Source organism: Artemia franciscana, chromosome 10 (genome assembly GCF_032884065.1).
Source record: "Artemia franciscana chromosome 10, ASM3288406v1, whole genome shotgun sequence".
In the NCBI taxonomy this organism is placed as follows: Eukaryota; Metazoa; Arthropoda; class Branchiopoda; order Anostraca; family Artemiidae; genus Artemia; species Artemia franciscana.
The window spans coordinates 7,315,759-7,339,979 of NC_088872.1; the positions used below are offsets into that span (position 1 = coordinate 7,315,759).

At 35.5% G+C, this 24,221-nt stretch overlaps 1 protein-coding gene across 1 annotated transcript; it reads left to right on the plus strand.

Moving 5' to 3' along the window:
* Positions 1-16: 16 nt before the first annotated feature.
* On the plus strand, positions 17-23,990 carry LOC136031719 (protein Mpv17-like). Its single transcript, XM_065711424.1, has 4 exons — positions 17-148; positions 7,317-7,432; positions 14,438-14,659; positions 23,370-23,990. The coding sequence occupies exons 1-4, from the start codon at positions 76-78 to the stop codon at positions 23,490-23,492; spliced, it is 534 nt and encodes a 177-aa protein (XP_065567496.1). The 5' UTR covers positions 17-75; the 3' UTR covers positions 23,493-23,990.
* The last annotated feature ends 231 nt before the right edge of the window (positions 23,991-24,221 follow it).

Below are 24,221 nucleotides of genomic sequence, written 5' to 3' on the forward strand. Positions count from 1 at the left end.
AGCTATCCACACTACCTGCGAATTTAAAAAGGCATTACATAAGAAAAATAAGGAACGTGGTTTTTATTGAGAAAAATGTCAAAAATTTGGAAAGCATACCTAAGGCTTCTTGAAAAGCATCCGGCAAAAACTCAAATTATACAGACAGGTGAAGACAACCTCTTACTTTTTTTTACATTCTTATCTGTAGCTAATCTAAGCCCTACTCATTAACCTAGTTGGTAAAGGTATTCTTGAAAATACAGGCTAGGGAGTCAAATATTTTTACTTTAATGAAGGTTAAAAAGAAAAATTTATGGGGGGCTTGGTAAAATTGTAGATTTTTATAATAGAAAGTAGGCTAAATGTATGAGAAGTGCAAAAATTTTTAATTTAAGTATGTATCTGGAAAGATAATTAAACATCCCAAGCAATATCTGGAGCTCTTCTTTGGTTTTTTGGTTCTGGTTTTATTGGGATCTGGCTTTTCACCCTTGGTGGTGATTAACTTTTACATTAAATATGCATTTGTTGCTGTTGAATTGGACTCCCTTCTTTCAGCTCCTGTAGAACTGCTCTCAGTTGTATGCCATGATTTTCTTTGCTTGTTCCTACACTTGCTATGTCATCTACTATTAGACCCAAATCTAATCCTTCATAGATCTCCTCCATTCAATGTTGATATTCATCCTGAGCTGAAATTATTCCAAATGGGTATCTTCTCCATTTGTATCTTCTAAACATTGTATTGAATTTGTAAGCTCTGATTATCAAAAACCATCAACCAACACCCATTTCTAGCATTCAACTTGAACAGATTTTGGGCCCTGTGACATTTGTTGGCAATATTGTCAAAGGTTGGTATTGGATAATGCAGTCTTTGTATCCATTTATTGAGTTTCACAGGATCATGGCAAATGTGGATATTGCCATTGGCCTTTTGCACAGTGATAATTGAGTTGACCCACTCTGTTGGCTCACTCACCTATTCAATTACTCAACAGCAGACTAGTTGTTCCAATTCCTTCCTTAGTTTATCTTGAAGTGCTAGAGGCTCTCTTCTTAGTGGCTGTGCAAATGGTGTTACTCCTGGCTTCAGATGATTGTTACATTTTCCAGGCATTTTTCTAATGCCTACAAACACATTTTTGTATTCTGCAAAACTTTCATCTGTGGTATTGGCTATTGTTATCTGCTCTCTGTTGCATATGAACTTGATTAATTTCTTCAATACACTGGTCTGGCTGCTGAGTATAGGCTATTTATCTGTCTCAACTATGTGGAAATTGTATGATTATGGTTTCCTGTCCTTGTACTGAACATCTAAGTGATGTATGCTAGTAACTTCCAATGGTTCACCACTATAACTTTTGTGTATGTCTACAGTTGGTATTACTTTTGGCCTTGGAAACATCTTGTTAAGGATCTGAGTTGATATAACACTTGCTTCTGCACCTGTGCTGATCTTAAATTCCACATTAATTCTTCCTTTCTCTAGATACAGTTTTGCAATAGGCTTGTTACACTTTTCAACATTTCCCTGGGTGCTTTCAGTGAAATGCTGTGATGGTGTGTCAGCAACACTTTCTCCTGTTTCTATACTATGAACACTCTGTTTACTACTTCTGTACATTTTAGTAAAGTGGTTTAGCTTCTTGCATTTCATGTAGCTTTTCCCTTTGGCTGGGCATTGATGACTTTTATTGAACACTCCACCACAATTATAGCACTTTGGCCATTCAACTGCATTGTTTGATGAACAGAAATGACCTGGTGTATAACTTCCACCTCATTTGTAGCATTTTTGCCCATGTCTTGCTACAACATCCATCTCTTGCTTTACATACACTTTCATGTTCCTGGCTAGACATAATCATTAACTGGGCTTGGGCTGCTTCTGTAGCTCTACATATAGCTCTTGCATGAGTGAAAGTTTGTCCTCTGCCTTCACTATGTAATTGTTCATGGATTTTGTCCTGGTTAACTCCAAAAATTAGTCTATTTCTAATCATCTTATCACTTGTTGTTTTAAATGCACATTCCTTTGCTGTAATGCCCAACTCAGTAAGGTATTGTTCTATTGGTTCACTGTGTCTCTAATTGTGTTTATGAAACTGATATATGGGAAACGTTGGGTTTGCAAGTGGCTCAACATGTTCACTAAACTTCCTTTGATGTGCTGCAACATTGTTTGTTTCACTGGCAGTTAAAGTCCACATATAGAAAATGTCTCTGCCCTTCTCACCAGCCCATATCATCAAATCTGAACATATCACTACATCCTCTTTTCCAGTTAGAGGTCTAACTGGATGTTGGACTTCAAGCAACACTTCAGCATGTTGCTTGAAGTGTGACCATGTAACTTTCAAGCTTGTTGCATCCCAGTCTATAGGTGGGCAAGCTCCAAGTTTCATATTGTATTCCTTATGCCTATGACCATGTAGATTATTCTATCAAGTATTAAATGGTAAGCATTAACAAGCCAGCATTAAGCATCTATTGTTGCCCAAGCACCTACAGAATAAATATAATATAAGCAACATAATAAATAAAGAAATGTATATTAAGCACTTTAACTAGAGAACGTCTCTTAAAGCTCTTGCTCAGCAGCAACACCAGCATAGAGAGAACCAGACATCAGCACTGTTATTCATCTCCAGAATGGCCTGTTTTGGGCAAGGGTAGTAGCTTTGCTGGGTTCAATGTCCCATGGTTTGAGTTGATTGCAGATGATGTCTGCCTGTCTTGTATGTGGTCTACCTCTGGGGTGTTTCCAGCCTTTTGAAATTGGATCAAAGTCGAATATAAGTTGGACAGGTGTGTCAATGGGTAGGCAAAGTAAAAAACTATACTAGTGCAGCAAGTGAGACTCAAGCACTTTGGAAAGGGGTGATAATTTAAAGGATGATATCAGTGTTCTGTACCCTTTTGAGCCACCCAACGTGCTTGATTTTGCATAGGTGCTTTGTCTGGACAGCATCTACCTTCATCATCTGTGATTGAGTCAAAGGCCAAGTCTCTGACAAGTACAACACAGCACCTGCTACTGATAGAGAGTAGATACAAGTTCATGCAAGATGGCTGATCTGGGGTTTGTGGAATATTGCTCTCAGCAGGTGGCCAAAAGCAGCATTCGCCTATGTCATCCTTGCTGATATCTCTGCATGCAGCTCCAGTGTCCTTTTTTTGGCAGCCTCTTGGAGCTTGTGTGCTTTTTTTTCAATAAAGGTCTTTGCACAGCTGGATATTATGCTCTTTATTTGTTTATCTATATGCTGCCATGTCCATGTAAAGATGGGCTTTCTGTCTGCAAACTTAATGTTTGTAGAGTTTTAGAGAACTCTACATAAATAATCTAGGGGGACTATTTTTGTAAAAATAATGTCTGACTGACATAGCTGGACCAGATCTGCTCTCTTTGAGGGAGTTTGGGTGGGGGAATTTGGAAAAATATGAAAAAATGAGTTAGTTGTAATTTAAGAATGGGTGATCAGATCTTAATAAAATTTGATATTTAGAAGGATCTTGTGCTTCAGAGCTCTGATTTTAAATTCCGACCAGATCTGATGACATTAGGGGGAATTGGCGGGGAAAACCTGAAATTTTGGGAAACGGGAAATTTGACATATCTTTATCTTACAAATAGGTGATTGGATCTTAATGAACCTTGATATATAGAAAGATCTTATGTCTCAGATGCTCCATTTTCAGTTCGAATCGGATCTGGGGAAACAGAAATCTTGGAAAGGGCTTAGACTGGAGAGATCAGGATGAAACTTGATGGGAAGAATAAGTACAAGTTCTAGATATGTCATTGACATAATTGGAATGAATCCGCTCTCTTTGGGGGAGTTGGGGGGATTTCCAGTGCTTTGGCAAGTTCGGAGTTTCTGGCCGTGCTAGGACGATGAAAATTGGTAGGCGTATCAGGGACCTGCATAAATTGACTTGGTAACAGTCATTTCCCCAGTTCAACCATCTGGGGGGCTGGAGGGAGAGAAAAAATTGAAAAAATGAGTTATTTTTAACTTACGAATCGGTAATCCGATCTTAGTGATTTGATATTTAGAAGAATCTCGTGTCTCAGAGCTCTTATTTTAAATCCCGACTGTATCTGGTGATATTGGGGGAGTTGAAGGGGAAACGGGAAATCTTAGAAAATGCTTAGAGTGGAGAGATCAGGATGAAACTTGGTCAGAATAATTAGCACAAGTCCTACATACGTGATTGACATAACAAAACTTAATCCGCTCTCTTTGAGGGCGTTGGGGGGGGGGGGGGTGTTAATCAGAAAAATTAGAAAAACTGAGGTATTTTTTAACTTAAGACGGGTGAACGGATCTTACTGAAATTTGATATTTAGAAGGAACTCATGTTTCAGAGCCTTTTTTAAAATCCATACTAGATATGGTGACATTTAGGGGAGTTGGAGAGGGAAACCGGAAATCTTGGAAAGTGCTTAGAGTGGAGAGATCGGGATGAAATTTGGTGGGTAGAATAAGCAATTCTTGCTGATATGTGATTGATGTAACCAGACTGGGTCCGCTCTCTTTAGGGAATTAGGAGGTTAGTCCAGTGCTTTGGTGGGTTTAGTCCTTCTGGACGTGTAAGGACGATGAAAATTGGTAGGCGTGTCAGGGACCTGCACAAATTGACTTGATTAAGTCGTTTTCCCCGATTCGACCATCTCGGGGAGGGGGTGAAGGGAGAGGAAAAATTAGAAACAATGAGGTATTTTTAACTTATGAGTGGGTGATTGGATCTTAATGAAGTTGGATATTTAGAAGGACCTCGTGTCTCTGGGCTCTTATTGTAAATCCCGACCGGCATCAAGCCTCTGATTTTCCTTTTAAATCAATCTTTTGATTCTTAGAATTTTGCTAGAGCACATGCCATATGGGCTCTTGGCTCTTCAGACCTCGTCACGAGTGCTATATGAGCTCTTAGCTCTTGTTTAATATGTCAGTATATCTAAAATAATCAATTTAGTTTTATTATTCTTATATTTAGTAAATTCTCATCAGTATTTTCTTTCTTTCAATCAATTCCTTTCAAATGTACTGAAAATCACTTAAGCAAATTATTTATTGATTGTTCGAAACATTTTTTCCTGAAAACAAAATAGATTGCTTCAAAAATTGAAAATGGGCAGTTTTATGTATGTATCAATTTTCTAATTGTCTACAATTTTGATTGATAATGAACCACAAGTAAAAATAGTAAAATAAATGATTCATTTAATACAGTGAAACCTGATTAAAAATCTTAAATTGTCTTTCCTAGGATTTATAGGCATAGATCAATAACTATGCCTTGGGGATAATATGACCTGAGGATAACAGCCTGAGGAAAGGCCTGTAAATTAAAACTTTTCAGCTAGGATTGAATTGCCCGGAGGGAATTTGATTTGGGAGTAACTTTCCACAGAGAATTTTCTTGTGAGAGGAGGGAATTTTTCATGAATGAGGGGGGGGGGCTTGATTTACCGGCATTACTTGAAAAATAACAGAAAAGAAGTTAAAAAAGATTAAGTTTTTCAACTGAAAGTAAGGAGCAACATTAAAACCCAAAATGAATAGAAAATATTCCATTATAAAGGGATTTCCCCCTCCTCAATACCTTGCTATTTATGTTAAAGTTAGATGCTAAGTTAGATTCACCTCCTTCATTCTTCCTTTTTCCCTTGTATTATTACCTGACTAATACCTTGTTCTTTCCTAATTATTACATTGACTTTTGTTGTTGTTTGTGCTATCGCAGCAACCCACTAGCATTGACTTGGTAAAGAACTAAGTGTCTTCTATGTATCATTTATTTTTTTACTAGCTGCTCAGTTTCTAATTAGGTTGGAGGGCTAATTAAATTGTACGTTCTAGTGCCCCATACAAGGATTGAAAGTGATTAGAGGGCTACCAGTCCCACCATGTGCCCTTCCCCCCTGGTCTCTCTTTAATCTCCTATGGCATCTGATCGAAATCTCCGGATAGCCATTTTTTCTCAGAATAATCAAAAGGCCCATTAAATCTGATTCCAGGGATGACATATCTCACACGGCCCGAGGACAAGGGTCTGTAAATATTGAAGTTTCCCATTGTTTACAGATAAGTTTCAACTTCGAAAAAGGGTAGGCATGTTTTATTTCGCATCAATAGACTAGAAAATTTTCAAGGATCATTTCCTGGGCTAAGAGGGCCTCAAATTTGCTTTGGGGGCTTATCAGATTATTAACAATTTCAATGAAGAAAGACAAACGAGAAGTTCCTCTTCATTATCATTGGAATATTTCCACCACACTTGTGTGATGTATGACAGAAATTCTCTTATAACCTTTATATAGGGTGCTTTATCCAGACATCAATTGAATGGAAATGTCGAAAGATCAAAAATTGAAAGCTAAGTTTGTTTTAGCCAAATTAGAGATAAACCAAATCTTTGATTTCGTTTGAGAGTTTTGAAGAATTGATAATATTTTTTCTCTCAATTGTCTTAATGAATTATTAAATCCAAAAATGATTCTCAATTCAGGGCAGTGGCTGTGAAATAAAATTTAAAAAATGTACACCCCAAGATTTCCAGAATAGGTGGTATAAAAAGGTCAGATTTGTAGGAAAAACTTGGCAAAAAAGTCTCGAAATGTTTGAAAAGAAAACAAAAAATTACAATGGAAAAAGAGCATAGAAAACGTAAAAAACAAAAAGAAAGTGGATAAAATGGAGGAAATTAAAGAAGAAGTAAGAAATAAAAAGTAAAGAAAAACTACTCGAAATCAAAAAAATATTGAAAAATAAAAGAAAAAGAAAAAAATGCAGTAAAGAAAAAGTAAAACTTAAAGGGCAGCGTAATATTTTGCATGCAAAGTGAGGCTTTGAAATAAAAAGAGCTTAAAGCTTAGAAATGAGACGGAGAATAATCAACTGCCCGTAGATCTGCAAATTTAGACACAGGAGAACACAAAAGGGGGGCTCTGGGGCCCAGGCACCATTTAAATCCTAAGTTTTCTCGAATTTTTGGGATCTTCTTATTCAAATTGGAAGGTGAAAGTTTTAATTTTATTATTGACAAATTCTGAATCCGAAAATTTCTATCCTTTGAAAAAAAGGTGACCCGAGGACCTTTGCAATTGATTTTTTAAGCCTAAGTTGGAAGCCTGTGTATTGGAGGGGTTCACAGATGCCCCCTAAAAAATAGATTTTTAGGCAGTTCTGGTTCTATATTATAGGGTTAAAAAAAAAGATACGAAATATATATTTTAGCTTAATTCGTTACCCTTCTGTTCATCTGCTTATGTTCCAAGTTATTTCCCATGTTTAGTTGGCCTTTATGTTATTTTTTTTTAGGTATTTTAATGTCAACGGGTGATATCATATCTCAAGTGGGAGTTGAGAAAAGGCCTGTAAAGGAAATTGATTGGAAAAGAAATGGGAAATTTAGTGCATTTGGATTCTTCCTAGCAGTAAGACATATATATTAGTAAAAATTCCTTAGCTCTTTTCTTTTTTAAGACTGTCTGTATATTTTCCAATTATTTATCATTCATTGTTGTTTTTTCTAATATCGTAAATTATGTTAACGTGTTGAACACAAGAGCCAAACTTAAGCGCAAAGCAAGGGTGAAGACGTGAGAACTATGCGGGTTCTAATGTAATATGCAGTGAGGTCTTTCAGATTATAAAAGCCTAGTGAAGGCATTGTGAGGTTCTGAGTTGTGAATCTCGCAATTGTAAATTGTGAACCTCACTACAAAAAGTGAGACAGATTGCAGAGAGATGATGCAAAATACAGAGGATACAATACTAATAAAGATGTTTTTAATGGTAATTGTACGGGTAAATTATTACTGTGTTTTAATCGTCTAGAGGATCTTTCCGTGAAGGAGGAGCAGAATTTTCCGGTAATTAAAAAAAAATGATAAGAAATAAAATAGAAAAAAATTCTTTTCTACTGAAGTAAGGAGCAACATTAGAACTTAAATCAAACGGAAATTATTACGTATACGAAGGGGAGAAAGGCTGAGATGGATGGACACGTTCTGCAGATGATGGATGACAGATTGCAAAATATTGTTCTTTGGCCAACCATCAAGAACCAAACCAAAATCAGGACGTCCCCCCTTCTCAGTACCTCGCTCTTTACGCTAAAGTTTGAATTTATTTCCCAATCCTGTTTGAACCAATCCTGAAACACGAGGATCGTATAATTAGAACAATAAGAAGCTTTTATAAAAGTACTAAAACACTTGTTAAAACAGTTAAACGCGGCAGTACTCAAAGATGTTGCGCTAATCTAAAAGCTCCATAATTTTGAAACAAACTAAAGAAAAATCGTGAAACTACTGTTTTTGATAGGAACTCTGTTTTCTTTTTTTTTCTTTTTTTTTATGTCCTCGGTATATAACGTTTTTTTTTAAAAAAAAAAACCAACTAATCATTAGAGCTGCAGAGAAGAAAGATTAAATAATTCTAGAACATTTTACAAGTCTGTGATAAAAAAATATTATTGAGGGCAATAGCCAAGAAAATACGATCTACCGTTCTTTCATGGTAGAGCCTTTCATGATAATAAAGAATTATCTGCTTTCAACTATATATTTTATAGTGATTCAACACTATAATTTGCTAAGGGGGATCGAAGGATTTTTCCACCAAATATTTCAAAAAGTCTACTTTAGGCCAAAATATTTCTTATTAAGATGAAAGATGACCTTGCTTCTTCCCACTAAACTTTGAATTAGTGTAGACAAGACCCTTGCGTTAGTGGATAGAACTGTGTCACTAGGGTTCTACACCTCATGCTACTACTACTACTAACAACTCACTGCAGCGCCAAGCCACCTGAACCTGGCATAGCTAGGTACGCTCCTCCTCCATCGCAATCTATTTATATTCTCCCTCTTTACACTCCCTAGAAGTTCCAATTTCCCTTAAATCCTTCTTTGCAACCTTCTCTTACTCAATTCATAGATGTTCTGATTTTTTTTTGGTTCTTGATGGTTGGCCAAAGGACAATATTTTGCAATCTGCCATCAGTCATCTGCAGAACGTATCCAAGCCATCTCAGCCTTTCTCTCATATAGCCCTAGAAAGCGGGATAGAACCACATTTTTCGTATAGTTTACTATTTGAAATATGGTCAGCCAGACGGGTACACAAGGTTCGCAGGAAACCATATTTTGAACGCTACACAAAGATACATTTACTGAAAAAAAAAAAAAGATAATTACATCAAAGTTTGCTTCACCTGCAGGGACAAAAATATATAAAAAAAAACAAAACAAGAAAAGCGAAAACTTGAAATCTTGGGAAATAAACCCAGTTGTTAAAATTTCCCCCGTGTCCCTGAAAATGGTCAACATTATTGTAACTTCCTCTAAATTTTCGTATAATTTCCGTATTATTCGCCAATATTTGCATTGTTTCAAACTTATGAAATATATCGAAAATTTATAATTTGCGGAACTTATTGGAATTTAGAAATTTATAGGCTAATCTACTTTAAGAAAGAAGTGCTTCAGACCGATCTTAAATTCTTGTTGAAGGCGTTTTGGGTATTATGCCACTAAGACGCTACTTAATGTTGCACTTTTTTTGACGATGACAAATAATTTATTGCGGAATATCAAAATAAATAATCGCAATATATCTATATATATATATAAATAAGTTGTATGTGTGTCTGTCGAGTGATGTCATGTTTGTGTGTCGACTGACGTCATGTTTGTGTGTCGACTGACGTCATGTTTGTCGACTGACGAAATTACAGACCGGGACATCGGGAGCAAATGACGACCGGGGCACCGGGACATAGGGAATATAAATGACGACCGGGACACTCAAAGAGAAAGCGACCGGGACACAAGGAATGTTCGATAAGCAATCACCATCAACAAAGCACCGGGACACAAATGACGACCGGGACACAGGGAATATAAATGACAACCAGGACACTCAAAGAGAAATTACAGACCGGGACACCGGAACACAAATGACGACCGGGACAAAAATGACGACCGGGACACAGGGAATATAAATGACGACCGCGACACTCAAAGAGAAATTACAGACTGGGACACCGGGACACAAATGACGACCGGTACACAGGGAAACAACAACAACGGGGACGCCGGGGGGGCACAGGGGGATATATAAATGACGACGGGGACACAGGGAATGTTCGATTAGCAATCACCATCAACAAAGCTCAAGGGCAATCATTAGAATAAAGAAGTATAGATCTGAATACAGATTGTTTTTCCCATGGACAATTATATGTTGCATGTTCAAGAGTCGGTAAACCTGACAATCTATTTATATGCACAGACAATGGGACAGCCAAGAATGTTGTATATTCGCAAGTTTTACGTAGTTAAATATATATATATATATATATATATATATATATATATATATATATATATATATATATATATATATATATATATATATATATATATATATATATATATATATATATATATTCACAGGTGGGACACAGCGACACAACTACAATGGCACGTAACTAATATGGCGCGTAATGACTTACGCGCGTGGGGGGGCTTGGGGGGGAGCGCAAAACGCCCCCACCAACTAGGTGTTGGGGTGGCGCGAAGCGCCACCCCAACAGCTAGTATAACTATAAATTAAAATGAGCGGTGAAATATTGTCGGAATGATTTCCTTTATCGCTGTGTTGCCCCGGGGTTGTATGGCTGTAGCTTGTTGCGGTGCCGGGTGTCGTGCTTGTTTTGTGTAATGTTCGGTGGTAGGATATCGCGATGCTTCTGTGATGAGATAAGGCCATGTCCGAAGCCCATTAGAAGTTCGTCTTGTTTCAAGCGTTGTTAGACCTGACAGAACAAGACATTCTTCATAAGGTAACAGTGTATCCCCCAAAATCACTCGCAATGCACGCTTTTGTATTCCCTCAAGTTTGTTAGTTTGCTCTTTTGTTGAGACCAACGTGCCAGACTGGGCAGACATATTCTAGCATTGGTCTCATGTGAGTTTTGTAGTAAGTAAGCATTGCATCTTTGCTTAGACTAAATCGGCGTAATTCTGCCAAAGACCTTAGTAGAGGGATAATTTGGGAAATTAAATGATTTATATGGTCGTCATATGTCAATCTATCGTTAAAAATGACACCCAGAATTCTCATTTTCTGAACTACTGGTATACCCAATTCAGGTAAATCTGGTACCCTATACTTTAAAAATGAAATCCTCGTTATTTCTGATTTCGTTCTATTTATGGTGAGTTTTTTTTGCTGAAAAATCTCGCTTCAGTCTTGTTACCATTTCCTGTAGGTCTAGGATTTCGTTCTGCTTCGGTAGTACTATCATTGTTAAGTCGTGTGCGAACTTCGCGTGGTCTTTGTGCCACGTAGCTATCATGTTGCAAAGTAACAAGAATAGGGTAGGGCCTAGCTTAGTTCCCTGAGGTATACCACATGTTAGGGTCGTTGTATCTGACAGCTCATTTTTGTATTTGGTCTTCTGTTTTCGTTCAGTTAGGAAACTTTTAACTATCTTGAATAAAAAAGGGTGAAAACTTTACATGCATTTTAATATTTCCTCGTGGCTAGAGGTGTCAAAAGCCTTCCTGACATCTGCTTGTAGAAACTTATGTATATATCTCTTATATACGTAAATATTTATGTATTATATGCAAAATTATTTCTTATTATCTCTTATATACATAATTGCATTTATGTATATATCTCTGAAACTTCTTGTAAAGGAAATATAGCAAGTTACTAAACCTTTGAGCAAAAATTTTCTCTCTATTGACTACACTATACCATGGTAAACTTTGATAGGTAGCTAGCAACTATTGAGAAAACATTCTGGTCAAAATTTATAACTTCACGTATATGGTAGAAAACAACTCCTACAACAGGGACTTGTATGGGGAGACTCGGGGTCCACCTTCCCCTGCCTCAATTATAAATTTTACCAAATTTTGGGGCACTTTTCGAATTACCAAATAAATCTTTTGTTAGCATTGCTCCAACCCCGGGGGTGGGAAATCGAGCATGTATGGCTGTCTCACTACTTGTAGTGTTTAACTATGCAGAGACTCACAATGCACTTACTAAGCTTTGCATTAGAAGGTGTCTTCATATTTAGGTTAATTACAACGGACTTAAATTATAAACAAAAAATAAATATTTTCAGAGGAAAGTAAAGATCCACGTTAAACCTTAAAATGATCAGAAATATCCAATATATAGAAAAACTACTGTTCGCATCATCTCCTTTGCTTCAAGCGTAAGTTTTGCATAATCTCTTGATTGTTATTGCTACTACCTAAAACATGTCCTATGCTAGGCATTAAAGACTGGATATGTGGGTATCTCCTTGGCCACAAGCTCCTTTCTCCGTCCCTATCCATAAAACGGCTTTCATGGAATTTCAGGGAAAGTGATCCAAGGAATTTTTCAAATTTTTCACAGATAAAGTTGAGTCAGCATAAAAAAAAGTAAGACAAATACCAATTTTGTTTAGCAATTCTGACAAGGACTCCCGGTGTAAAATTTCCCCATTGGAATCACCCCTTGGAAGCTTCCCTTCCCATGGAAAATTATTCTCATGGAAAATCCCCCTCAGAAAATCCACCCCTCTCAGAAAATTCATCCCCCCCTCCCCAAAAATGTCTGTATACTTGCCAATAACGAATACTGTACCTAAACAATTGGCAAATGTCATGGCTTACAGACCTTTCCCCAGGGGATGTGGAGGATCGTATTATCCCCAAAAACATAGTTACTGGAATTTTCAACTATTCTTAACCAAGTGGCTATCTCAATTTTTATCGGACGATTTTCAAGGGAAAAAGAGGGTGAAGGGGGCCTAGTTGCCATCCAGTATTTTTGTCACTTAAAAAAAACCATTAAAAATTTTAATTACCGTTCGAATGAGCCCTTCCTTATATTCTAGGACTATAGATTCGGTGTGAACACCCCTGGGAAAAAACAAACAAAAGCAACAACAACAATTAAACATGCATCCTTGATCTTCCTTCTGGCAAAAATACAAATGCCACATTTTTGCAGATGGGAGCTTGAAACTTCTATAATGAAATGAAATCACTGTATTAAATAATAAATATTAAATAATGTATAAAATATAATTTATAGTAAATAATGAATAATAAATAATAGATAATATATACCAAAAAAATAACATATAAACAAAAATAAAGACAGAAGGAGAAAGGAAGACTGTTTTCCTACTTTAGTAATTAAAATAGATCAGTACTTGAACGAGGCCTTAGCCCTACTCATCCATCCAATTACATAGGTCAAACAGCATAGCCATACACAATCAACCGCAAAGAATAATCTATGGACAGGCAGTCGTCTCGTAAGTAAGTATAAGTCGTCATATATGGAATATTTACAATTTATGCTTTGTACTCATGTGATTGGCTCTACTTTAAAGCTGTTAAAGAAAATGCATAAAAACTAGATTAATACAACTTGACTGTTTTTAAGAGTATACTACTATAAATTTTTTTTATTATATTACTGTTGTATTATAATTACATAAAATATATTTTGTTTACAGCAAAGCACAAATAATACTCTTGCCTTGATTTATGCATTCTAAAAGTAATGTTTTGTGTTCCTTATCTCATCATGGCATCAGAGGCGCCATTTGGGGGGGAAGGGGGGTCAGGGGTGGGCAAATACCCACCCCAGATTTTCCAGGGGGCCCAAGCTTCCACCACAAAGGGCCCTTTGCCGGCCATAATAATCCATTATGTCCAACATAATCCATTCTGTCCAATTGATTTGAAATTACTGCACGCCTATTAACCAAAGAGCGTAATTACTTGACAACCCTTGGGGTAATTACGCTATTTGCTATTAATTAAACCTGTAAAGTAGGTAAGATACATAATGAAATTCTCGAGTTCTGTCGAATGCCCATTTCCTAGATAATTACGCGACACGAAGTGAGTCGGGGGGGGGGGGGGGCAAGATAAGGTTTATGCTCACCCCAAGATTTGTTCCAAATGGCGCCTCTGGATGGCATACTTCATCATGCTCATTTTACTAGCCTTAACACACTGTTAATTGTTGTGACGGTTCAAACGCAAGACTTGATAAAATTGAATTTATTTAAGCGGCGTTCACACGCGTGTCTGGACACCTGTATGTCTAGACACTAATATCCAGGCAGTTCCTTTTTACCTGTTGAATTCGGTGCTTGACTGCAAAAAGCTATAGTTACGCATCCAGTACGAGAGTTAGAGCTCAGTGTCTAGGATTTCAGATCTGACCAATCAGGAAGCTGCTTCTCTCACTAAATTTATGATTTGCACTTAAAAGTCGGGTTTACATGTGTGTCGGAATGTTCTTTGACTCTTCAACAAGGGCAGGATCAGAAATACAAGTTCAGGCATGGAGGTCTTGCTGGACCTGTGTATGTACGTCACTTTAGATCTCTTTCTGTTTTTCAGGGCCCTGCTGTTAGGGCTTGGTACAATGCGTTAGACAAAATTATTGGACCTTTAGCAAAGAGAGCAGCTCTCAAGAAAATGGCGGCAGATCAGCTTTTCTTCGCACCATCTTTCCTAACTATTTTTGTGAGCTATATGGCTTTAACCCAAGGAGGTGGGAAGCAGGAAATTATTCAGAAATTAAAGAAGGAGTATCTTCAAATTTTAACGACCAACTATAAGGTAAACCACTAGGCAGTACAGCAAGGCCGTATCCAGGAGGGACCGGGTTTAACCCCCCTCTCCCCCCAAAAAAAACTGCCCAACTCGTAAAAATGTAACGAAAATGCATATAGGCAAATTTCTTATACGTTTTTTAAAGTTTCAAAGTTTTTTTGTACCAAATCAAAGCCGTTGATCTGTACCTTTACCCTAAAGCACTTTTACCCGTTTGGGACGGCTTTTACCCTACTTCAAAGTTTTGTGAAATATCGGGAATAGTTAATTATATTTGCAAATATCTTTTGAATAGTTAATTACCAATAAATACTGCTGACTTGTTCTTTCAGACTTCAGGGCACATGAACACTAAACTGGGCACCAGAACATGGTTAAAGTCGGCTAGCCTGCTTTGCCTCCCAAAATCTTCAATAACTAGGCTAGACCTACTTTGTGCAGACCATTGTAGAGAAATTTAACCAGTACGATCATAATCAAAAATATTTGTTTGCTACAGTCTCGCCGTGTATAAAAGCTCCTCCTATTTTCTCTTCTCTTAAGGATCCAGTGTATATTTCTCAGTCACTGAATAATGGTGCGAATTTGTATTATTAATGATTGCGAAAGCATAAAGAAATGAGGTGAACCGGCGAAGTGGGTCACTACTGTTCCATCTCACAAGTATGACTTAACTGATCCAGGAGTCCTAAAAGGGGGGTTTCGATTAAATTTTAGTGCTAAATTCTAATCAACACTGCAACAGAGAAATAGCCCGAATTTCATAAATAGTGGGAGAGGGATCCACGAAGTGGCAGCACTATTTGAAATTGGACAAAATTTTTTACAACAAATGGGCAACCTAATAGTTTTAGCAGAGATTATCTATTATGTTTCACAATAATCTGTGGCTTTAGCGCCATTATTGGCGCAATATTGCGCCATGAAGCTTCAAAACTTTTCTTCTTGGTAAGGAAAAATATTCCCTTGAATTTTAACCTTTTTTTTGGGCCAAAAAAATGTCCTTCGTAATTTGGTATAGGATCTTTGTTTTTCTTCTAATAACTGGTGCAATAGCCCTATTCAAGAAAATACCAAACGTCTGTTAGAACTGTTTTTGTGAAATTCTTATTGAGTTTTCAGAAAATTCAAGGACAATAAAAGAACTGTATTTGTATTATTAAGAAGAATATAAACTAATGCTTGTTGTTATTATTGTTGTAAATATTATGCCACGAACTTGCAAATTACGTAAAAATTCTCATCAGAAAGCACTTTTACGGCTCATTAAGTTAACTCTCACGATTTTTTTCGTTATTTCCCAGTTTCTGGTTAGCGTGCAAGTTTGGTATAAAACTTGGAATGTTTCAGAATTATGTTAAGATTATTTAAAATTATTTGATCATTCTAGTTACCAAGTTGCTTGTCAGCTGCTTATCACACTTTTGTTCGTCCAGGGTATATTTGGAGCCAGATGGAGGGGGTATGGCCCCCCACTAGATCCACCAATGGCCTTGCTTGCATAATTTGCTGTAGCTTAATTAAGCTTTAACATGACATAGCAAAAAACTTTCGCAGATGCCAAAACAAACGATTTTAGTCATGCGCATTTTTAGGATTTTTTTTTTTTTGGAGAGAGTTGCGTGTTTTGCTATTTTCTTTGATTCTTTATATTCAGCTCTCGTTTTAGCTGTCGTGGCATAATTAGCTTCGCTTTCTAAGAACATTGTTCTCGTCTAGACTTTAAGCGGTAGCTAACAGAATTTTATAATGCCCCTTTCTGCTTTTGAATATCTTTGTCCATCTACCTTTGGAGCTGGCACCGTTATTTGGCATTCCCCTGTTATTTGGCCTGCATTTATTCAGCCTTGCAGCTCCTTCGCTAGGTGTTGTTTCATTTCTGCAAATTTGTGACTCCATTTTCTTCAAACATTACGGGAATTCTTACTGGGAACTGGGACTAATCCTTCGGATTTGGCATAAGTGCAAAGACCTGAGCTGGGAAGCTGGCTGTGAGAACTGCCCCCTTGAAAAATTAATACGATAAACTTTTGCAAAGTGAAATTCGTGAAATCAAGAGAAATCCCTGTCAAGGAAACTAAATTAGCAGATAATTATTTTAGTTTTAGTAGTTTAAATATTTGATTATCTCCTTTTTTGACCAAAGAGGCAAAAATTTTTTAAACTAGTATTTGATTATCTCCTTAATGAGCTCCTCAGTACTACAGACAATAAAAATCAAACCAATATCAGTAAATATATATATAAAAAGGAAGTGACTAAATTTAATTTAGCTGTGAGTCTGCATTCATGCCGACCACATAATTTCCCTTTTGAGAAAAAAAATGATAAAACTATGGAATTGAAATCTCAATGTTAAGCGCCAAATTTCCTAATCAAATGTCATCTCGTTATGGCATTGTTTAAATAAAATTTATTTTTACCTTGATTATCCTTCTAAATTCATTCTTTGTTGTTTTTTTTTTCATTCTGAAACCAATGTTATCTTTACTGTTTGTATTATTACAGCCATGCCAATTATTTTCTTTTTTATCTTTTCAACATATTGTATTCTTCCTTATCCTCTAGACGCTCGATTTGTCTTATTTCTTTTCCTGTTATCCAGGCTGGGAATACCTATGCCACACGCGTGCCTACCCATGAAAAAGTCTAATTTCGCTTATGTTTCTTCTTGTTTATATGTTCTCCGAAGCAGCTGCATCTCGGTCTGGCTTTGTCTAATGGTTGAGATTGTAAATGATTGTACTGTTTATATCTCTCTAGAGAGGTGCAGACCGAGTTTTGGTTAAAAAAAAAAAAAAAAAAAAAAAAAAAAAATCTCGGAAACAATAGAATTTAAATTGATCATTGCTTACTTAGATATTTGAGCATTTAATTGAATGAAAATACATATTAATGACCTCACTTTTTTAATTATTTGAATTTTCTGATTCTTTTATGAGGATGCAGGAGTGGATCCAGGATTGTTTTTTAACTGGCGGCGCATAATAAGTTTCTTCGATAAACTTACGAACAAAGAAATACTAGCAATTTAAAAGGAACCTCGACAATTATGCGTCGTAGGTTGTAGTGTGAATGGTCGTAAATTTAATCTAAAATCTGGTGAGGGTTAAAGTTTTAATAAATCTGTTGAAATTAAAATGATATGAAAATATTGATACAAAAAATAGTAAGTTATAAAAACTACTCCGCACTAAAAAATAAATAAAAAGCTGTTCACCATCTAAAAACAATATGATCTTTAATATTTTCTGCATAATTTTTCGACTTTGCACTTCTTACCACTGTAGCGAGTGAGTTAAGCTTTGTATTGTCAAAAAAAAAAATTGTTCTTGAACCATCTTTTGCGGTCATGCACTCTTTGTGACAATTTGTCTTAGGTCAAACCATTTAGCATGTTGCCTAACTTTACGGCATCGTTTAGTAACTATGATAGTAATGAAGAGTAGGAAATGAGGATAAAGACACAACTTGTATATTCGTAAAAGATATATTAAACATTAAATACTAGTTCATTTAGGAGTGTAACAAGAAAAATAGAACAAAGAGATAGAAATACAAGACATTGAAAACGAGGGTTTTAAATATAGACAATAAAGCATTCACTAATCACTATTTCTTTTTAAAAATAGTGTTTTAATAAACAGTGTCAACTTCGACGAAATATCAAAAATTTGCTAATCAAAATTTCACTTTTCATAACCACTTAGCGTATCTTTTTACTCTTTAAAGTTTGATGTATTTTGCTTAAATTGCAGAATTCACAATTTTATAAGATAAAGTCTATTTCTTTATTTCTACTGCCGCCATATCTATTTATTACATGGTCGATGTCTATCTCAATATTTCGGTGAACGTCTATAATGGCTAGTCCTGTCGGCTTAGAGCTCTTCGTTAGTATTTCCTGTTCTACTCATCATAAAATATTCGAATAGAGACCAAATTCGTCAGAAAAATATGAACTCTAATAAAGATGCATGTATGAATGTGCTTTAAACTAAGTATATGAGTCAAAATACTCATTAAAAAAGAAATAGACATAGACATTTTTATTTTCATCCAAAACATATAAATTAAACAAACAATTTACCATTAACGGCCACTCTTAAGACAAAAGAGTCCTGACTGTGGCCGCAATTCTAACCACCATGAATCTGCTAAATCATTTCTTCATATATTTCCCCCACCCAAAAAAAGAAGAAAAAAAAATCCTTGGGGGGGGGGGGGGTAAACAAAAATTAAATACTAAATAAATAAATACCCTTTCCTCTTATCACACTTCATTCCTTTTTAAAAAATGGAATTTAACCATTCTCTTGAATGATGCTAAACTTACTGCCGCTCTGACCGACTCTGGAAGGTCATTCCAGACGTTGAAACCTATGTTCCTGAGAACAAATCCTGCTCTCGTTGTATTTCTTCTCTCGTGAGTCAAATCCTCCGAATTTCGGGTAAAATAAGGGTGATAAAACGAGTTAGTTTAAAAAAAAATCATAAAAGTACTCGTATAAATAATTATATGTTTGTTATTTTTGCATTTGATAGGTATAGATTGGTGATTTAAATTCTCAGAGTTTCAAGCTGTGGTAGATTTACAATTAATTTGTTTTTTCTAATCTTGAGATTTTCAGATATTCAATTCAAACGTTTAAATCTTGACATGTTTGTTGAGCACCAAAATAAAAATTTGAAATTTGGCTCAAATTTAGCATAAGAGGACTGTCTCGTAAAAATTTTGATTTATAAACCACTAACCGTGGAAATATGATTGGATGGTATTTATCAAAATAAGCATAAAAATCCTCAGTGGTATACATAGAAGTTTATACAATTTTATGGACAAATATGTGCAACCTCATAACTATATTTGCATAACTATACGCAATCACATAAAATATACAAAAAAATAACAATATTTTGTGACTGGTTGGTATTGAGAGGGTGAAAAATTCGGAAGTAATACTGTAGTTGTATTCAATTTCCGTGGTTAACTTGAGTGGTGTGAATTTCCGCTTTTTTGCAACATTTCGTTAGTGAATGTTCGAAAACAAAATGCTGTTCCATGATTTAATCTGACAATCTAGAGACCCATCTATATCAGCTAGATAAAAAAAATCTATTTTTCTCAAATGATTACTCCGACCTTTGAAGGAGTATTTCGACTCATATACTTAGTTTCAAGTATATACTTATATGCACCTTTATTAAAGTTCTGATATTCCTATAGAGTTTAGCCTTTATTTTAATGTTTTAGGATGAACAGAGGAGGTGATATGTCATATAATATAGAGCTTCAATGAGATGAAAATAGGCAGTAAAGTGGCCATTTGCTCAACGAAATCCAAAACGTAAATTAATAATGTTTGCACTTCTCATACATTTACTTTCTATTGTAAAAATTCCCTAAAAACAACACTGTTGCAAAAACCACCCCGCTTCACAAAAAAAGCAAACCCAAATTTTATTACAGCCAAAAAAGTAATGATATTGATTTTTGCCTCTGTGCTTTGGCAAGACTCGAAAACAAATCTTTTACAGTTTAAATATTAAGTTTTTCAGCCCCGTTGTGACAGCACAATCCTGAAATATTATTTTGACAACCCAAAGATATTCTAAATTTCCCCTCCTTGTTGTTATGAAAGGAAGATTTTTGCCTTCCAGTTGGTGGTGAGTTTCCCTTGATAAATCTAAATTTAATGAAATACTTTTAGGCTGTATGCGTCATTAGTAAAATCTAACAGAGACCACACAAAGTAACTAAAACTTTGTTTCAAACTTGTCTGCAAAAAGAAACATAATAAAACATAAAAGAAACATAAAAAGAAACAAAAAGAAAAGAAGCAAAAAGAAGTCATAACAAGTAAAAACTTGTTAATAACTCAACAATTAAAAATCAAATACAAAAAATAACTTTCGTCCCAACCCCAACCAGAGTAAGTGGCCCCAACCCCGAATCTGCCACTACGTTAGGGGGTGCCGCCCGCGCCCCACCTGGATCTGCCATTGTAAGAATGCTGTAGTAAAAGCGATGCCTGCTATTTTTTATTCAATGTTAATTTCTGAATAATCAAATTTTGATATTAAATACTGTTAATTATTTTATTAATTAACTTTGTTAATTGTTTTTGTTAAATTGAATTATTTCATAAATAAAGCATCTTTGAATAATGTTGTAAAATAAAATCATTTTGTTAATTTGTTGCATGTTAATTGTTAAATATTATTACTTATTTATTAATAAACATCTTAATTATTTATCTATCCCGTGTTATCTCGCCGAAGATCTGACTCGTACCAGTTTCCTATGCTCTTTACACTGATATAAGTACACTTTATTTACAATACGTAGTTACTAAGGAAAGTGTAAAATTTCAAACTGAATAGAGTAGAGGAGGAGCGTGTGCAGGTTTTTTGGCCTCAGGTGGCCTGTTGTTAGGACGATTTGTTAGTAGTGTAATAATATATGTGTTATATTGTGTATAAAAACATATAATATAATATGTATTTGTTTATATATAATAAACATATAATAGTAAGTAGTAATATAAACATGTTACTTAATGGTACCAAATAAAAATTTTTTACCAAATCAATTACACACATGATATAAACACGGAGTAAAATAAAGAAAGAAAAAAGAACAGAAAAAATAAATAAAACATCTTTTAATCAAACGACTCCGGAATAAATAAAAATAATATCTTAGAGTAACATTTTACAGAAAGGCACTAAACAAGCTATTCAACAAATTTAAAGATTTCTCATACCGCAGTCTCCGTTCCGCGATGGCTTTGATTGGGTAACTCCTTGCAGAGAAACCAGGTTTTTTCTCTTTTTTTTATCACTCAAAAATTTATTTCTGCGAATTAGCTGAATATGTGGTATTTCTAATACGTAGGTTAATGTAGATATTCTGATTTTGTATTAACCTGAGTTTTGACAATTGCGATACATCTGATTTTGTATTAACCTGAGTTTTGACAATTGCGATACATTTACAAGCAAAAAGGATCAAGCGACGGTGGTTTGTTAAATCCGAATGGGTATGATGGGTATATCGAATGGACATCCGAATGGGTATATTGGAAGGCAAATTCTCTGGTCGTGCTTGAATATTTCTCGGAAAAACTATATTAAACGCCTGATAAAAAAATTAAGTATAAACTGTTTGCAGACAAGGAGATGGCTAAATGCTATCAAGTCGGGTTATCTGAAAGATGCCACTAGCCGAAATGGGTATAAGGTTTATTTTCATAGCGCGTTTTATCACTTCAGAACTTAAATTTTCACCGTACTAGAATGAATAAACTGATTAGAATGCAGAGACACAGCCGTGTTTAGATTTGAAATGGGTTCGACACTTTCAGGGGGGGGGTGCGGGAATGAACTGTAAAAAAATATCATTCTATAACTGACATAATCAGAAACTGTATCAGTACATCTAATTATATGTAAGTTTGGCATTATGGAGGGCGGCGAAAGAAACTTCTCAACGCTTAACCTGGTTACATAAATATATGGCCTACGAGGCTCTATAACGATTATTAACAGGAATGCATGTTGCTAAATTATATAGCCCTTAGGTTTCATGGCCTTCCAAACGCCATTATGTAGTGTAAGTCATCTAGCGTAAGATTTTAGTTAAAATAATCCACCAATCAGAAATAAGTTTACATTCTTAGGGATATTAAGCAAATCAGTGTGATAAACCTACCTAGCCAATGTGAAACTGTTTTGGAGACTGCAATGAAGTTCTCGGGATCTAAGCTTATTTCAAAATATGCGATTTATCTAGTGTTTGTGACAAAGGCTCAAATTTATTTTTCTTTCTTAGAATATAAATCGAAAGTCGGAGGTGTTTCAGAAGCACCTACATAAATCGGACCTGTAAAATATAGAACCTGTTCCTTTTAAAATCAGCCTTATCGAAGTTACTGATAAAGAATCGTCGATAATCGGTATTTTTTGAAATTTTAGTGATAGCCAGTAAGTGGTTTAATGATAATGTTTACTTTGGAGCAATTAAGAAGCAGATATCAGCATTGTTGATACAGAAATTATAAATTTGCAATGATTTTAATGCCTAAATTTTACAATGGTATAACGCATGCAAGGGGAGGGGCTTGGGCCCCACTCAAAATCTTAAATTTTCCTGGATTTTTGGGTAGTGTTTATTCGGACCATCAGATAAAACTAGCTTATTTGTTGTTCGACCCCACAATAGAAAGTTTTGTATATGCGCCTGTAACGGCTTATCTTTCTTGGGTTTTAGCTAACTATTATCATTCAACGTTAAAATCATTTTTTTTCTGCTACTATTTGGTTTCTTGACGGGGTTGTGTTACGAGGATGGTCTTAGTGGCTCACGCGCCTCGCAAAAGGTTGAAAGTCGCCCTAATTACAGCATTAAAGGGGCAAAATACTACGGAGAGGTGTAGCATAAATGGGAGACAGTAACAACGGCAATCAAAGGGGTAAAATTAACTTTGACTGAGTTGCCCACTTAATTGGACAATCTGTCTTGGCTTTTTTCTACAATTGGCCATGACTTCCACTTTTCCCACAACTATTCCCTCACAGCATTAACAGCATTTCTTTACAGCATTAAAGGGGCAAAATACTACTGGCGAGGCCTAAGTGTCGTTGGTGCCCCACGCAAAAATTAATTTTGTATCCGCCCCTGATGCTAATTATAAAACAAATGATTCTTTTTCAGATTTGGCCAGCCGTCCAAATGGTAAACTTCTATTTTGTTCCCCTTCAATTGCGGATTCTCGTCGTACAAGTTATCTCTCTTTTCTGGAACACATACCTCGCCTTTGTTTCCAATAAGGAATGAGATTGTTGCACTTTTTAGAAGAAAGTTTAGGTTTTATTTTTAGTTTTTGGCACTTTTTTTGTCACCTTTGATATGTTTTTATGTTGGTTCTCTAATTTTCTTAAGCTGTCATGCTACAATCGAGTACTGATAAAAATATTTTATTTAATTGATAAAGATAGTTCCAGCTTGTTTTAATATAGAACCTTGACAATCTGGGTCTGTCACTTGTTTTTAATTATTTGTGTCAACACTGGACTCGGTTCCCTTCGTTCTATCGTTCTTAAAGCTATGCTACCGTTTTGGGTATGTCTCCATCAAGCATAAAAAGGCTTCGGAACATAATTTTTTAACTTTGTAACTTTAAGCTATAACGCTTATAAAAATGGCAAAAACCCTAAATTTATGTTTTTATACATTAAAGTTTACGTTGTTTTCAAGGTTTATTTTGTTTTGGCCTGGCTTTTTATATAAAAAAAACAAAACAAAAAACATGGGATAGTTTTCATTGAAAAATGTTTTCTGTTCAAGTTTATCATCGTATTCATCTAAAAGCTACAGACCTCGCTTGCTTATTCAGTTCAATAAGCTTTTTTCGTGATCCAAAATGTTAGAATAGTATATTGTTCAAAATTTTGAATTTTGAAGGCTCTGCGCTAACTCCTCCTTAATAAGGTAGGAAATCTGTAATAATATAACTGGCCAAGGAGGCTCAAACACAGGGCTAGGTGGGCCTTTGTCACCTCCTAA